This window comes from Leptonotus elevatus, chromosome 19 (genome assembly GCF_054856555.1).
Source record: "Leptonotus elevatus isolate MCC_2025b chromosome 19, RoL_Lele_1.0, whole genome shotgun sequence".
In the NCBI taxonomy this organism is placed as follows: Eukaryota; Metazoa; Chordata; class Actinopteri; order Syngnathiformes; family Syngnathidae; genus Leptonotus; species Leptonotus elevatus.
In genome coordinates this window covers 13,282,465-13,299,004 of record NC_141257.1, presented here as the reverse complement: position 1 = coordinate 13,299,004, position 16,540 = coordinate 13,282,465, and the positions used below count along the sequence as shown (strand labels likewise).

The following is a 16,540-nucleotide window of genomic DNA, read 5'->3' as shown; positions in this document are numbered from 1 at the left end:
AACATCACTTAATAATATGCTCAAAAGCATCATACTGTAGGCTACGGCTACTACAAATATTTTAAAAAGTAATGACATTAGATGTATTTTTTAATGTAATTAAAAATGTACATTAAAGGGATACTTGACTCATTTAGCCATTTTCAGCAACAGAAAGTTAATATTTTGTCTAGAATTAATTTAACTTCATTATTTTTCATTTCTGTTTTCTGGATTTGGTCAAACTGAGCCATGATTGGTTATTACTGTACCTAAGCCCTGAGCATGTGATGCTATTTTCAAGGGGGAAAATGTGTTTCTCATTAATTTTTTAAAGGTATTAATTGTACATGGAAAATAATGAAGTTATCAAATTAATTCTAGACAAAATATTATCTTCTTTGTGTCAAAAATGGCTAAATGAGTAAAGTATCCCATTAAAGATATTCTGGGGTCATCAACTCTGGTCCTCAAGGAACCCTATCCTGCACGTATTAGATGTTTTCCTCCTTCAACACACCTTTAACACACCTGAAAGTCTGCAGAAGCTCAATAACGATCCAGGTCATTTGAATCAGGTGTGTTAGAGGAGGGAAAAATCTAAAACGAATTGGCGATCCCTGTTCTACATGTATCATGTTTTAAAGTTACATTATAAATGGCAATTTTAATTATATTTACCTTCCGATATGTCCACACTAAAACTTCTATACCTTAATATACATATACAGTAATTTGTGAATATTGTATTGTCATTTTTTTCAACCTTGATGAATCAAATAGTAATTTGAATATTTTATGTACTTTTTCATTCAACTGACGTAATATTTCTCTCTATATTTATTATTATATTTAATGGGGAAAAAATGAACACCCTCATACAGAAAATACAATTACACAATGTAACCAATGCAGCTGTAATAACAAACAGGTGCATTTCAATAAATTAAGACTATTTTGGGAAACGACATTTATTGCAGTTATTCAATTAATCATATACTGTTCAGAATTTTATACATTTTATTTAGACAAAATTCTATAAATAAATGCACATCTAAAGGGAACCGAACATTCGCCATATGAGCAAATTTTCCAAGCTGGCTATAGCGCCCCCCTGTGTCACTATTTGTAAATCACACATTGTCCCCGGAAGACAGCACTGTGGAAATGTAGAAAGTAATTCATCGAGAATGGAAATGGCGTCAGTCACGCTCCGTGGCTGTGCTCTATGCACCGCGACATTGCTTAACTTTGCCTTCGTTTTCATATCCGGAGCGGATTTTATTCGCTTTGTATCATTTCGAGCTATTTACCAAAACATCACAGGAGAAACGACTCTCTGTCAAGGTAAAACTTTCCTAAGTGTCGCTGGCAAGTTAGCGTAAACTTTCACGAGTGATATGTTTTGTGCACGATTTATAGCGTACGCCTTCGTTCACATTTCGTCATAATAATTTTCGACGTTTGCGCAATTCTAGCTTGTGGTAGTAGTAGTTTTATTTTAATCTAGGTGCCGCTTACACATGCAGTTGTCTAGTTTAGTCGTTAGAGTTCGAGGCTTTCAATCTCTTGGTCGTGGGTTCGAGCCCCACGAGAAATGTGATGATAATCGTTTTTCTTTCTTCCTTTGCTATCGTCATTTCTTTGTACACAGAAACATTCAGTATTTTTTTTTAAATATAAAATATTTTATTATAATGTTCCAATATTTTAAACCTGGACCATTTAACAAAAGAATAACAATATTTAAGTTAAAAATAAAAATTTTCATTTGAATGTGATTGTTTCAGTCTGAGTTTGTTTTAGGTCAAATGAAAAATTTCTTATTTTAGAAGTCCATGCCTCCCTTGACTGCATGTCCCTGTATTACTATTAGGCTAACAAAGTTTACTTGGCTGTTATGTTCCAAATAAAGTATCTTCTTACTCAATAAACATCATATAAGGTACTAAAAAAAACAAGTTGCTCACGGCTCGCCTGTTTTTCGAAGCTGAGCCGTGATTGGTTGTTACCCTAGCAACCATGTTGTCATTTTCAATCGACAGCAAGTGACAAAATGGCTGGATAAAAACGGATGGATTTTGCTGCTTAACTCATATTGCACAATATTAATCACAATGTCGTTTTTAGACGAGTGGGAGCACATACAACATATTAAAAAGAAAGTTTTAGGAGTTATATATAATTTTCGTCTTTTATTTTTAGCACAGTATTTAGATACTGGGTTGCCTATTTTAACTCCACTTAATCTAAACACTCTTTTTGTTGTATTCAGTGTCTCATGACCATAATAACTTGACTATGTGCTATCTTTCCCCCCTGTTTATTCACCTTGTAAGACTCCATACCATGGTCAGAGGCACTACAGGACCGCTCGGTCCTCAAATCTCTGGTTGTGGATATGGCTCTGCTGGCTCTATTCACCGTGCAGCACAGTCTGCTAGCATGGCCGCCTGTCAAACAGGCCTGTCAGTCGATCCTGGGCTCCCTGAACAGGACTGTGTACTGCTTCACCACTGCACTGGCTCTCCAGGTACTGCAGCAAACATCAAATTCAACTGTGATCCATTAGTTATTGTGGGAATGCTAGAAGCATTCCAGTTTTCCACGGCCACTTCCATACATACATCTGATCATTATTACCAGCACTTTGATACTGCTCAGTGGCGCACTTGGTAAAGTGCATTGTCCAGTAAGAAGGAGGTCACAGGTTTGAATCCCACCTCTGACTGCATATTGCAAATATATCCATGGCCATTATGCTAAGGCATATACATGTATCCCAATTGACTATCAGATTAGGAAATGCAAAAATAAAAAATTAAATACGCCATCAGCCATGCTTTTTGAACAAGGCAGGTTAGGTCAGTGGTTAGAGCAATTACCTGTGACCATGGTGGATCTGGGTTCAAATCCCAGTTGGACCTTATTTTAGTACATTCGGTGGTTCTATACCAACTATTTTATCAGGAAATAGATTATAATTTCTCTGAAATTATTAAATCCCACTTTAGACGGATTGCAGTTCAAGTTTTCTTTTTATTAATCTGTCATTTAACTACAATTTAAAAAAATTAAATTTTCACATAATTTATTTTTCAATTTCCTTCAGAAGCATTCAGCTATTAACATTCAGCTTCCAGCATTCCCACGCAATTTCTGAAGAAATTGCACTTCGTTAAGTTTGACAAAGTTCTTGTATTTCTGTTAGATCCTGATACGTTACTGGCAGCCTGTGACTAGCGCCCCCTGTCTGTGGTCAGTGCGCCAAGCACCTTGGAGTGTCTGGTTCCCTCTGCTTTGCTTCACGGTGCACTTCATCTGCTGGGCCATCATCTGCACCATCCTCATGATATTTGACTACCCAGAACTGTTGGGCATTAAGCAGGTAAACTCAGATTAGAAATGTTTTCATTTTGCCCGATCATTTTTGCCACACTAATTAAAAAAAACAAAAAAAAACGTCCAGCTTCAGTAAAGGGTGTTGAACAGAACTGGGCATTGAGAGTAGTAAACTGTCCCATCTTTGTGTAGGTGTATTACCAGTGTTTGGGTATGGGGGAGCCCCTGTCCTACAAGACCTCCCAGGTCCAACGCTTCCTCTCTCACTTTCGCCATCCGGTGTGCCTGGAGCTTGGCGTTGTGCTGTGGCTCCTACCGGCTTTATCCCTAGACAGGCTGCTCCTGGCATTAACGATGTCAGTCTACCTGGCGCTGGCACACTCGCTGGACAAACAGGATTTAGCTTTCCTTTGCGACCATTTTAGCAGCAAGGTGCACATCTTGACGCCAACCCCCAGCCTGGCCAGCAACCACAAGGAGAAGTGAAAGTAATCATGCTGCTGTGAGCTGAAGCCGATTTAAAACTAAACACTGGCTTAGAACCGGCTGGTCTTCTGGACTTGGAAGACCTTCGGTGACCTTTTTGTGCCCTCTTGATGTATTAGCCAGTTTGCAGTTTAACATAAGGAGGATTCAGTTGCAAAATGTGTTTGTCTGTCATGCATAGAAACAAGAACCACTTTTTTTCCCCAATATGGATTTGTGGATTATTACATGTTGATTGGTTGTAATTATTTGTTTGTGTTTTTTAATATTTAATTTTTTACTCTTTTTTTATTATTATTGTTTTTTAGAAGCTACTGACACCAATTCAATACCTTGAATATTATCATTGTGATGTTTTAGAGTGACAAGAATTGCATTATGAAAATAAATGTAATTTGGAACCCAAAAATGTGTGTAATGTACGCTATATAGTATACAGCACATTTAAGGTGAATAGAGAATGACTTGTGAACCTTGAACCCTTGTTTATTTTTAGAAACTTACAGTATTAATTAAAATTTTTAAAAATGGTGGCGTTAAAAGGAACTTTAAATTACCTCAAAATTAACGTACTCATTTTGACACCCCTATTTTTTAAAGTAATAGTAGTATTAGCATTTTTTTAAGTTTAATTGGCTGCTTTTTAAAAATGCTACAATTTATTCTATAGTATTGGGTAATGTTAATAGATATAAACAATTGTCTTTTTAGTTTCAAACCTGATCCTTTCTGCCAGTTACTCCTTGAGCTCTGCCCCCCTCGACCTCCTCCATCCTCAATCTCCTCCAATTAGATAGTGGGATGAGAAGTGTGTGTGGAGAGGGGGGGGGTTGAGCCCGGGCAGACGGCTGTGCTCTTTAAACGCCTTTCTTAGGTCCCACAATATGGTGCTTGCCACTTAACTCTACTGATGGAATTGAGCGTAATTATCGGATTAGTGTCCTGGTGCTTGGGACCTGAAAATATTTACTGTACTCCAGTGATGGTGCCGTGTTCTGGTACTCAGTTGGTTCTGAGTGGCACCTAAAAGTACTACTGACAACACTTTTTTGAGACGGCAAATATTTGTTTGAAGAAGACATGAATTAGTAGAGAACAAGGCAAAGTGGATCATACGTCATTACAAAGCAGGATTCCTGTAAGTATCTTTCACATGTGACTATTACAGAAATGTGTTATGTTAACAATTTGACTGTGCAGAAGGAATCTCAGGTGTTAATCCTGTAATATAAAAAAGTGCTTCTTTGTATTTTAATGGGTTTAGACTGGACTGTCACTTCAGATCTGCACATTTTAGTAACCTGTCAAGTAATTAGCACCTTAGTTAAAATACACATAATAATATCCAATACAAGATATGGAATAAAATAATTGTGCTTTACCAAGATTTCAAAAAACAACAAAAACTGTTTACATTTTGACACAGAGACGTAAGCTAACAATGTGTTTATTATTGTGGCTGGAGTTTGATTTTGTGTAGAAATGTGTTGTATTTTACCAAGAGCTGTATAGATTAATTACAGTCGACAGGTGACACAGTGCAGTTCTACACAAACACAATCTACACTGGCATCAACCTCTTTAAAAGTGTAGATTAGAAGTGAGCATTATTATCTACAGATCGACATCTTTTTTTATACTCGTTTATTACTCTTAATGTGGGAATGCTGAAAAACTCCCACAAAATACTTCCGATATACACCGTTCAAATTTCAACTTGCTTCAAAAATTCATGCCATTTTAGGAATATATCGTCTATGGGTATTGGCACAATTTAACATTAAATATCAACTTTTCCCCATTCATTTTCCATGACAATGGCTTGTTCAGCGGAGCTTTGACCGGTAAACAGGAGGCGAGGGTTCGAGTCCCACCTTCACCTTGCAGTTCAAGTTTTCTTTGTATTCATTTATCTTTCAACTACAATTAAAACTTTGGAATTTTCATTTATCTTTCAATTTACTTCATAAGCATTCAGATATTAGCATTCAGCTTTCAGTATTCACACGCAATTTCTTCCGAAATTGCACTTTGTCTAGTTAGATTAAGTGGTCGTAGTGATGTGATTGGTCAGCGTATCAATGCATTTGTGCTTGGAAAGGCTGAAAACAATTAAATTGGAGTACAATAATTAGCAGTATGATTTTCATAATCTAATGGTTAGCACACCTCCCTCACAGTTCAATCAATAGGTGTGATTGTGATTGTGAATGATTGTCTATATATGCCCCGCCACTGATTGGCAACCAAGTCAACTGAGTCCTTACAAGGATATATGGAGTCTTATGTTGTATAAGTGATTTAACTGAACTGAACTTCTCATTTCTGCACTCCAGTCACAGGGGCCAGGACACTCACCCTGTCTAGGCCAGAAAACTGCCACTTTTCTGTTATGTCTGTCTCCTCTCTTCCGGAATGGAAGCAGCTCCTGTTGGAGAGAAAGAGGAGGGAGGAAGAGGAGCGGGGAAGGCGAGAAAAAGAAGAAGAGGAGAAAATGGCCAAGATGCCTGCCTGGAAACGAGGGATCATTCAGCGAAGGAAGGCAAAGCAGGAAATCCTGGTCGACCAGGAGAAGGATAGAGACGTCGCAATCCTGCCGGTGGATGCTCAACCTCCCTCTGATACACTAAGTGATACAGACAACTCCATAACTGTCAGTCAGGGAAATGAACAATCGCTCAGTCCAGATCCAAGCCATTGGATGGATGTAGACCTTAAATCAGCGAGCCAGGTCTCTGTGGAAACCATAGTTCCAGTCCATGAAAACCCATTTATACGCACACAAAGCGTTTGGAAGAAGGGCAAAGAAACAGATGTGGGGTCCCAGGAGAGGGGCAATGAGTTGGAGGTAAAAGAGCGGGAAAGGGACAAACTGCCCCCCAGGGGTCATGATGGAGAGTCTGGAAGAGGACGAACTATAGAGCAGAAAATAGAGAGATTTCGAGATTTGAGTGAAGGACGAGACAAGGAGAGGAGCAGAGACAGGAGTCAAGGGAGAGAGAATAGCAGAGAGTTTTGGGAAAAAAGCCCTTGGAAAGAATCAGTAAAAGATGTAGCCAGAGAGAAAGCCTTCCTTAAGGAGGAAAATGAAAGAGATCCAGCAAATGCATTTCCCTCCATCGTCCCTTGTCTTCGAACCATTCGTGCGGACAATATCATCATCATCGAACAGAACCGCATAGGGAGTGACGAGATAAGAACAAAATGGAGGGAGATGGAGGTGGAGCGGCCTGAGGAGGACTTGCAAGGAAAAAGGGGGATGAAGATGGACCTAAGGGAAATCTTGGCAGGGGGAGCCAGCGTGACCGAGATCCGAGCTTCTGATGTTCTGATCATAAAGCCCACAGCGAGCATTGAAGAGCGGTCTGCAGGTGGGGCAGGAAACAAAAACTCTGGGAGAGAGGATGGCGAGATGGGCACCTTGGATGTAAAGAGGGAGCATTTGGCTAGGGAACTTAAAACTGAAATGTCCCGGCTGAGGGAAAACAACAACTCCAAAGAAAAAGAAAGGCCATGCGGCCAGGCATTAGTGATAAAGGATAAGAGGAAGGACAGCTTGGATGACAATGTGTTTTATGAAAGAGGAGGTAGAGTTAGCCAGCTTCTCACTAAATTTGGGGAGCTTCGTAGACTTCCATCTAGATCAAAAAGTTCAGATAATTTACTTAGACCCGGTAGGAGGAAAAATTCGAGGGAAAATGATGAACAAACTGAGGAGAGGACATCCGATGGGAGAAATGTGCCGCTCAAAGGTGTGCCAAAACGTTCGTTTAGCTTCTCTGATAGGGTCGTCTGTACTAAGGAAAATGGATTGGATCCAGATGGGTACTTTGAAAGGAAACCACGTTATAGGATACATTCAGACAGGTGTGGGGCCGGACTAGAGAAGGAAATACCAGCAAAGTGCAAAACAGGGTGTGCACGATTTTTAGACAAAGACAAGTTTGGAAAGCATAAGGATGGGCAAGTAAGGAATGAAGATCAGAGTGATGCAATACGGAAAATAAGTGATACAGGGATGGGATTCCAAAACAGGACGGAAGCCAATCAATTAGACCCTATTGAAAGGAGGGCTAAATGGATAGCAGGCGATGAAGATAGAGAAGGCTTCACAATTGCATCTGTCAAAAGCACAGAGGGAATTTCATTCGCTAGAAGAATACCAATCAGGCAAGATGGAAAGGCAAGGACGGCTGAAAGAGAAGCAAGGAAACTCACAGAGAAAAGTTTGAAATGGGATCTCAGTGCAGAGAAAGATTCTAACTTGGGAAAATATTCTGAGGGACAACTTTGTGATAAAACGGATGCATTTGAAAAAACGGAGACATTCACCAGTCGTTGCACTGCAGAAAGTTGCTTTAGGCTTGAATCAGACCTCAAAGATTGCTCCAGTCTGCTTAGTACTGTAGCAGACAGAGGGGCAGAGTGGGATGCTTTGTCCCATCACACAGAAGAACTTATCAGCAAAATAGAAAAAATAGTAGACGCACCTGATTATAACAATGATAAAAGTGTAAGATCTTACAAGACTGAGTGCAAGCAGGGGGCACAAGTTCATAATGAGACCGCTGCTTATGATGTAACCCCCAGATCTCCAAAAGGGATCCCTCCTTTGGGGAACTCTCCAGGTCCCCTAGAAATCCAGATTCCTAGGACCGTGTTCTATGTTGCAGAGGAGATGGCGAGAAAGAAGACCACATGTCAAAGCAAGGAAGGTGAAGACTCCGAGAAAGGGCAAGGAGTCGAGAGGAGGGATAGTTGGAGGGTCGGCAAGCCCTTAAGCCGCATAGAGTCCCTGCGAGAGAAGATGAGACAAAAAGAGCAGGAGAGGCTAAAACAGAGGAAGGCTCAGGGTGTGAATGGGGCTGAAAGTAAAAGGATTTCTGATGCAGAGACACAAGGAGACACCTTTGAAGAAGGTGGGACTGAACAAGAGAGAGGTTGCGAAACTGTAACTCCTTTGCAGAAGAGCATGATAGCAACTGAGACCAATGAGGCAGACACAGTGGCGCAGACATCCGGGTCTGTGTTTGACATCACGCAGGAAGTCGACATGTTGAAAAACTGCCCTCAACTTCCTGTTTCTGTCCTACACTCACCCACTGTTGGTGGAGAGGAAGTAAGTAGCGGCTTCGCAAATGCTCCCTCTGATGATTGCGTTCAAATATCTGACGATGGCCATGACACCTTAAAACATTTGGAAGAACAAGTGACACACCACAAGAGCCAACACCAGAGCAGGGACGGAGAACGAGAGGAAAAAGGCACAGAGGACACCGAGAAGGAAGTAGTGGAAGGATACACATCATCCACTGATCCTGCGCAACCTCCCTCCCCGTCACCACCGCATCCCAACTCCCTGGCAGCAATGAGTCGGATCTACAACTTGGAGACAGTTGGTTCCAGGTCAGGCTTGTGTTTAAGAGAGAGGAATGTGGACGTTTCATCAGTACATCTCATTAAGGTGAAGCCCCTAATCACGTCAGATGCACAAAAGGGAGAAGGGAAAGTGTTTTCAGGTGAAGATGCCTGTGGGCTTAAGACAATACAACTCCAAATCGAGCAATTTCAGCTTAAAGAACAAGAAGTGCTACAGTCTCAACATGTTGCCTCAACATCAAAAAGTCCTTGTAAGGACAAAGAGGCAAAAGGACCCCAAAGCAAAGGATTCAGAAAACATCGGACCGAAGAGATGGTCAAAGAAACACCAGATATGAACCCCAAAATGTGTCCAAGACGAGGGTTTTCCCCAACATCTCAGCTCAAACAATCAAACCCAATTATTACCTCACACCTCAGGAGCCAATCCCCGGACAAATCTCTGAAACCCTCGGACTGTGCCCCAACTCCAGCCTCCTCGCCATGTCCTCCATCTCCTGCTGCCTCTCCAACACCACCGCCAACACTCTTCTCCATTCGTAGTGCTTCGGGGGGTCACGGGAAGAGAGGGGCCACCATTACTATCACCCCAAAAAAGTCCACAGGAACGGGAAGAACAACCGGATCCATGACACCGTCCATACCAGCGGCATGCACCAATACAAAAATACCCCAGCCGATTCAACAAACTCAGACAACCTTGGCTGTGGCTGAGCCCACGAAGAAGAAATATCCAGCAGTAGAAGAAATAGAAGTGATTGGCGGATATCAGAACCTGGAGAAGTCGTGTCTTGTTAGGAGCAAAGCCACTCCAAAAAGGGTAAGTGCTTTATACTGTTAAAATGATAGTGTCATGTTTTGGGATGTAAACAGGTCAGATACGGAAAAAAAGTGCTAGAGACCATCAATTTTCAACAATTATAAGCAATTTTGAGGTTATGAACTACATAATGATCTATTCTAGACCAGGGTTTAATACTTTTGGATTTTTCATTATACAGGGAGTCCTCAAGTTACGGCAGAGTTCCATTCCTGCGCTGGCGATGTAACCCAAATTTCGACTTAAGTCGGACTTCACCGTTAAAGTGAATATTGACATCAAAATACTTTGTACAGTAATTAAAAAAACATATTTGTGTGATCCGGAAGAGCCGGAATCAATGTTTCATGTTTCCGCACGGACATTCATTGTTGACAGACGGCAGAGCGGAGCTCATTTAAACTTAAACAAGACTTTTTTTTTAATCAGTTAGTTTTAATTAGATTTTTAGAGTGAGTTGGTTAGAATTTATTAGTTTTTATACTTTTTGAAAATGATTGGTTTAAGTTGAGATTTTATTAGTTTTAGTATTAGTTTTGTTGAGTCCCCAACTGACTTTTCCTCCTTTCTGCTTCAGTACGACCAGTTTTACTGAAATAAATACATTAAAATAAATACTGTAAAAGGTCATGTATGAAATTAAATGATGAAGACGAAAAGGACATTTTTGCTATAGTTAGAGTTGCTTTTATAAATGTAGAATTTTGTTTCAATTAGTTTTTGTTTGGGTTGTTCGTCTCTGTGTGCCCTGGATTGGCTGGCAACTAGTTCAGGGTGTACCCCGCCTACTGCCCGAAGCCAGCTGGGATAGGCTCCCTTTTTAGGACATGCGGTTAAGAAAATTAATGGATGGATGAATAGTTTTCGTTTGGTTTTAATTAACTCTCATTTTATTTTATTTTGTTTTCAGGTTTAGTTTTAGGTACCGTAGTTTCCGTTAACTATAATAAGAAAATTCTAGATACAAAAAGGCATGCTCAGTTATTGACTGTTTTTCATTTGATTGCTATCTAATTTTGGTCAAGAAGTGTTTTTCATCCAAATATTTACTCTGCCTTCACTACTGCACTAGCACTAGCATAGGTAAGTGATAGACTATGGCATTTTCAGGTCTACCTAAAATTCAAATTACGTCAACACTATAGTAACAGAACACCATTATGAACCGAGGATCTCCTGTAGGGGTATACCTGGCCATCTCTGTTTGCAGTTCATCCAAAAATGTTTAGTGGGACTGTTTATAGGACTTTGTCCAGTTAATCTGTTGGTCAGTTATCCTGACACAGCCAAAGATCTTCTCCAAAACGGTGCCACAAATTTGTGAAAAACTGATTGATCAATTCATAGATCATCACGTTTGTACTTGAGACAGGGGAGACCTCATTTTGCGTCACGTGACCGTCTGTCTCGGTCTGTTGTGTGGAATCTCCTTTCACTGGGAGAACATCCCTCGTGATTGAGGCCCAACCACAGAGACAGACCTAAGCTGGTTAAAGCCTTATCAAGCACGACATCATGATTCTTAGCCATAAAACCCTGCTGGGATCTGCTCTGCCACTGTGCGCTCTTTCATCATAGTGAACTGAACCTACTAAATACGTTAAGTCAATGATAGAAATTGACCAGGCATTGACAGTGATGACAGATAATCCATGTTCAAACTATGTTACCTCACCCCTTGTCACAAGTCAGCTGAAATCGCCTCAAGCTCACCCGTGATCCTAATGAGGACAAATGGAAATACAGTACATTGATGCATCACTAACTGTAGTTATAACTAGCTAACTCATAAAAATGTGTTTAATATTGGAAGTAAGTTGCCCAACACTGGTTATGAGAGATTGAACATTTGAAAGAGAAACCACAATGTCAGGCGTGGAGTCTCTTCTTCTCTCTTGACAACCAAGCAAATTCTTGCAAGTCCATGCTAGGCCACGCCACTGTTTACTGAAATCGAGTCTGAGCAGTGTTACACACGGTCTCAATAAAGTTAAAAGTTCAAAATTTTCTCCGCTCAGTTTGTTCAATCACATTAAAACTAGTGCGTGTCTGAACAAAATATTCTTTAAAGTTTCTGTGTTTAGGGTTCATTTGCAGACTTCTTCCTCTTTCCATTGCACCAACGTTGCAGTTTGTGCCGAGTCAGCTATTTTCTGCAAATCTTTCTTTGTATATTTTGGGCAGTTTCAATGGAGTCTTTGCACGGTATGCCCACCAGTTGTTTTCGACAGGCTGCCAGTTTTGAATGTGACCGAAATAATTAGATGTACTTGTCAGTGAGATGAAAACATGGAGCCTGTTTGTGGTAATGAGTTGGAAAATAAAGATGTGAATTGCTAAAACAGAAACTTGGCTAGCAAAGCCTCAGTTCCTCATTCAAACTTACTAACTTCTCTTTACTATTTTACTGAACTTTAGAGAATACTAGGAATCAACGGAAAAGGTGGGGGGAGGTTAATATTTCTCCAAATAGTTGCATTTATTCAAATAACGCACACACAAATTACATACTGTACAAGGACATGCTACTTGCTAGTGCTTAGCATTCCTCACAGTTTAGATGTCCTGAGTCCAAAACTCTTAAGTGTTTGGGAAGCTAGCTAATGAGCAATAAATTAAACTGTTAAGCAATCAGTCAATAAAACCCATTCAGGCAGTATATCAACGTCTTTGTCGTTACTTCGCTGTCAGCCTCTGATGCCAAACTAGCACAGGAGTTTGCAAACTTGGATGTTGGACCGGAGAGACGAACCGTCACAGGTTAGCTTAGTACTAGCTAGCTTGATTGACAGAACACGGATTTAAAACGTTACCAAAAGCGAAAAATTACCGTGTGTTCTTCTGTTGACCAATTTACGGCGAGCGAGCTAAAACAAGTTAGTTTAAACTAAACAGGAAAACCTTTCCATAGGTCGACGGGTTCGCGTCTTTATACACTGATTTTTTTTTTTATGCGAATATTAGGCTTGCTGAAGATCATCTCTCCTGCGCCTTTGGGTAAATGGTTGCGTCCGCTGTAGAGCTAAAAAGTTTAAAGTACTTTCTCTGTTTGCAAATGTCAATCTCTTTAGCTGGTGATAGTAAAGCTACTGTAAGTTGTGACTGGCTCTCACACAACTGATGCGCTTTGTATTCTCTCTTTGTATGCTCAGGCTTAACCCCTCCGAACTATGTCTTCAAGTCACAACAGGGTGTGACCGGCTTGTCGTCTCTCACTCTTGCTTTTTCTTCTCTTCATGCTTCGAATATCATAATTTTGCACGTCTTTATTTAATTAACCAATAGGATTTTAAAAATACATCGTGGGTGTTTCTCAAGATTGTTTTCCGTCACCAGCCTCTGCTGTTTTAGCCAGGGGTTAATAAGGTTGAGGGTGCTGGGATAAGCTCTCTTTGCCTCACTATGATTCGTCCAGCCAGGCTAATGCACAGCTATTTATCTGAAGGCCCCTGCAGACAGTCTCAAGGGAGATGGAAAGGTAATTCGGGTCGCGTGTGGTGTCTACCACATATGATAATGCTCGCTAGGGTTATAAAAGACTTCCCTTTCGGTTTGGGTTTTGATATGTTTGTATTTTTGCCGACTACTACTCTGGCATTTTAGCAAACAAGCTAGCTAAGCAAACTAAACACAGATTTGTATTAATTTTTTTTACATCTGTGTCTTACCCAGAACTTTAACTATAGTTGCATGAAATGTTTAAGCAACTATTCTCTGGAATGTTCAAACTGTGTTAACACTTAGATACAAATATGTGTAAACATTCCCCCGCCCTGCTAAACTCTGCCCTCTAAACTCTACCATGTTAGGATATGTAAGAGTAATTTTTTATTTATTTGTTTTTTTAATTTAGATTACCAGTCCTTTTGGATTAAAAGGATTACGGCAGTATTGCAATTTTACCTCATTTGCATTGACGGAATAAATTAGAAGTTGGAGTTTACATTGCGGTTGCAGAGAAACATGTTATACCAAAAAAATGATTTATAGATGCCACAAGATTGTGCCAAAGCAATTTCTCAACTCACTACAACATTATGCTTTTGATCTGAGCACAAAAACAGCAGCTATGTGAGTTTTTAAAACAATAATGGAGTATAGGTTGACAAAAATGTATAGGCCCAATGGGTGAATTTGCAAGTCAACACTATATATGATTTCAGTCATAAAGGCCCTCTATGGGAAACTAACTACCCATAACAAAAAAATTATTTGGACCCCTGATGTGCTATCACATTTATAAATTAAAATGGAAGTCAACTTTAAACTTTTCTTGGCAATAATATGTTATATGTGACCTCACTAGTCTAAACATGACATTCCGATTAATATTACATTTGTGGAATAAGATTTATGAAGCAAAATCCAGCCATTTTTATCCATCTCAGGGGGCAGCCATTTTGCCACTTGCTGTCGAGTGAAAATTACATCAATGTTGTTCAGGGCTCAGGCAACGACCAATCACAGTTAACCTGTTTTCTGAAGCTGAGCTGTGATTGGTTGTTACCTGTGCCCTGAACAACATTGATGTCATCTTCACTCGACAGTAAGTGGCAAAATGGCTGCCTTCTGACATTAATAAGAACTGCTGGATTTTGCTGCTTAAGTCATAGTCCACTAACACAATATTAAACAGAATACCATATTTAGACCAATGGGGCTGCATAGAACATATTATTGTTCAAAAAATGTTTTGGGGTTGACTTCCCCTTTAAGACTGCATTTCCATAGAAACAAACTTGCTACAATTGCAACCCAACTGAGACAAATAAAGACATGTACCTTTAACTGTTAACAGGGGAAGGTGTGTTTCGACGAGGACCGGCTTGAGCAGTTGTGCGAGTATCCTTCCGAGACCTCCATGTTGGTATCCACACCTTCCCCCCACGAAACGGGAAGGACCGAGACGCCGCAGGGCGAGGAGCCGCAGGAGGAGGAAGGGGAAACGGACGGAGGAGCCGTCGTGTCCAAGAGCCCAAGGAATTTGGGGACTGCATTGGGACGGGGTCTAAGAGTGGGTCAGTGTCACCCCCTTCTCAAAAAATATCATGTGCAATAATTGTTGTTTAAAAAAAAATAGTGTAGCTAGCTACGTCTACACCTTATATAGTCCACTGGTTCGACCACTTATAGAGTGCCTCATTGTCAGCTGTGAGTGTGCGCATGTCCCCGAGAGAAAGGTTGAAGAATGTTCAGAAAAATGCAAAGTGGGGTTTATTTAATTAGATAAAATAAAATTTTGGAACTCACATTATTTCCCTCCCATCTCTACCCCCTTATCTTTTCCAGATGAGTCGTGCCCTCGATAGACGCTACTCACCTCGCCAAAATTCGGTGCGGTGCAATCAGGTTTTTCTTAAAGTTTTTGAATGTTCCATTCAATGTGTTGAAATGATTCGTCTCAGTGTGTGTAGCGTTGATGTACAGTTTGGTTCCTGCTGTTACTTGTTTAGCTTTAGTTTTCAGGGGTTAAATGTGAATGTGTGGCACATAATGTCAATGTCCTGTAGTTCGCCAGTTGTTTTTGGTGCTCTGTGGCAAAAGATCACTTGTCTATGCAATTAAGCAAGATTGTTTTATTCTGTAGTTAATATATTTGGTAGGATTACAATTTTGGGTATGAAGTCAGTCAATCAATCAGTGATGTTTATGCCATCTGAGTGCCTTGTGCCTGCTTTATATACTGAACCTACACAGATGATATGAAAATCAGTGGACATATTTTTACTGTATTTGTATGTATTCTTTAAAGAAAAAGAAACCCGTGACTGTTATTTTAATATTTTGTCATGTGGAAAACTCCGGAATACAGGAAGAAGACGACAACAGATCTGCATTACCATTTTACAACGGCTGTCACAGCTATTTGTTTGTAAATGAAAATGTTTGATTGGTGAAACATGCATAGAGTCTGTACAAAAACTCCACAAATTATTTTTTATTTTTGAAACAGCTTGCTTGAAAAAAAATATAATAAATATTTAAGAAACCATTTGTTTCTGTTGTTTATTTTTATTAACTTTTTTTGGTGTGAATTTACACACTAATGTAAGCACACACATTCATGTGTATGTATGTGTGTATGTTTGTATAATCTGAGTGTTCGTTCTTTTTTAGGTGTCAGCAAATATTTTAGATTTTCCACTCTCCCCCTTCCCATGAATGGAGAAAAGAGAGGCATGCTGCTGTAGGTTACCATGGATCATGTTTAGATTGTTAAGAGTTGTCTAACAGAAATTATGTGGCAATATCTCTTTGATGTTTCCTCGTGGTGGGACGTAACAATGTACAAATACTTTGTGATCGTGTTAAGGTACTTGGTGTTATATTTTACTGATGACTTTGAAAAATGTAATTACTATATCTGTCCCTCTATAATTTGTGGCAAATATGTTGCGGAATCTAGGCTACCATCCTAAAATACCAACTGCTTCTGGTGTTCAATTCTCCATCAAATCAGAAAAAAAAAAAAAGTAAAAAAATGTATAGTGTCTTAGCTACGTAGCTTCCAGTATTTTGTGGATATATATATAT

The 16,540-nt window shown here is 39.9% G+C and overlaps 2 protein-coding genes across 3 annotated transcripts; both read left to right on the top strand.

The window, feature by feature from the left end:
* Nucleotides 1-1,119: 1,119 nt before the first annotated feature.
* nrm (nurim) lies at nt 1,120-4,210 on the top strand. Its single transcript, XM_086063000.1, has 4 exons — nt 1,120-1,326; nt 2,319-2,512; nt 3,191-3,367; nt 3,514-4,210. Exons 1-4 carry the CDS (start codon nt 1,170-1,172, stop codon nt 3,805-3,807), a joined length of 822 nt encoding a protein of 273 aa, XP_085919126.1. The 5' UTR covers nt 1,120-1,169; the 3' UTR covers nt 3,808-4,210.
* A 495-nt stretch (nt 4,211-4,705) lies between these two features.
* Nucleotides 4,706-15,998, top strand: ppp1r18 (protein phosphatase 1, regulatory subunit 18). 2 transcript variants are annotated; one of them, XM_086063351.1, is made up of 5 exons: nt 4,706-4,945; nt 6,144-10,006; nt 14,805-15,024; nt 15,296-15,340; nt 15,819-15,998. In XM_086063351.1, the coding sequence occupies exons 2-4, from the start codon at nt 6,200-6,202 to the stop codon at nt 15,313-15,315; spliced, it is 4,047 nt and encodes a 1,348-aa protein (XP_085919477.1). In that variant the 5' UTR covers nt 4,706-4,945; nt 6,144-6,199; the 3' UTR covers nt 15,316-15,340; nt 15,819-15,998. The 2 variants fall into 2 exon arrangements, with proteins under 2 accessions (XP_085919477.1, XP_085919476.1); XM_086063350.1 differs by having other exon boundaries at nt 15,296-15,998.
* Nucleotides 15,999-16,540: the final 542 nt, after the last annotated feature.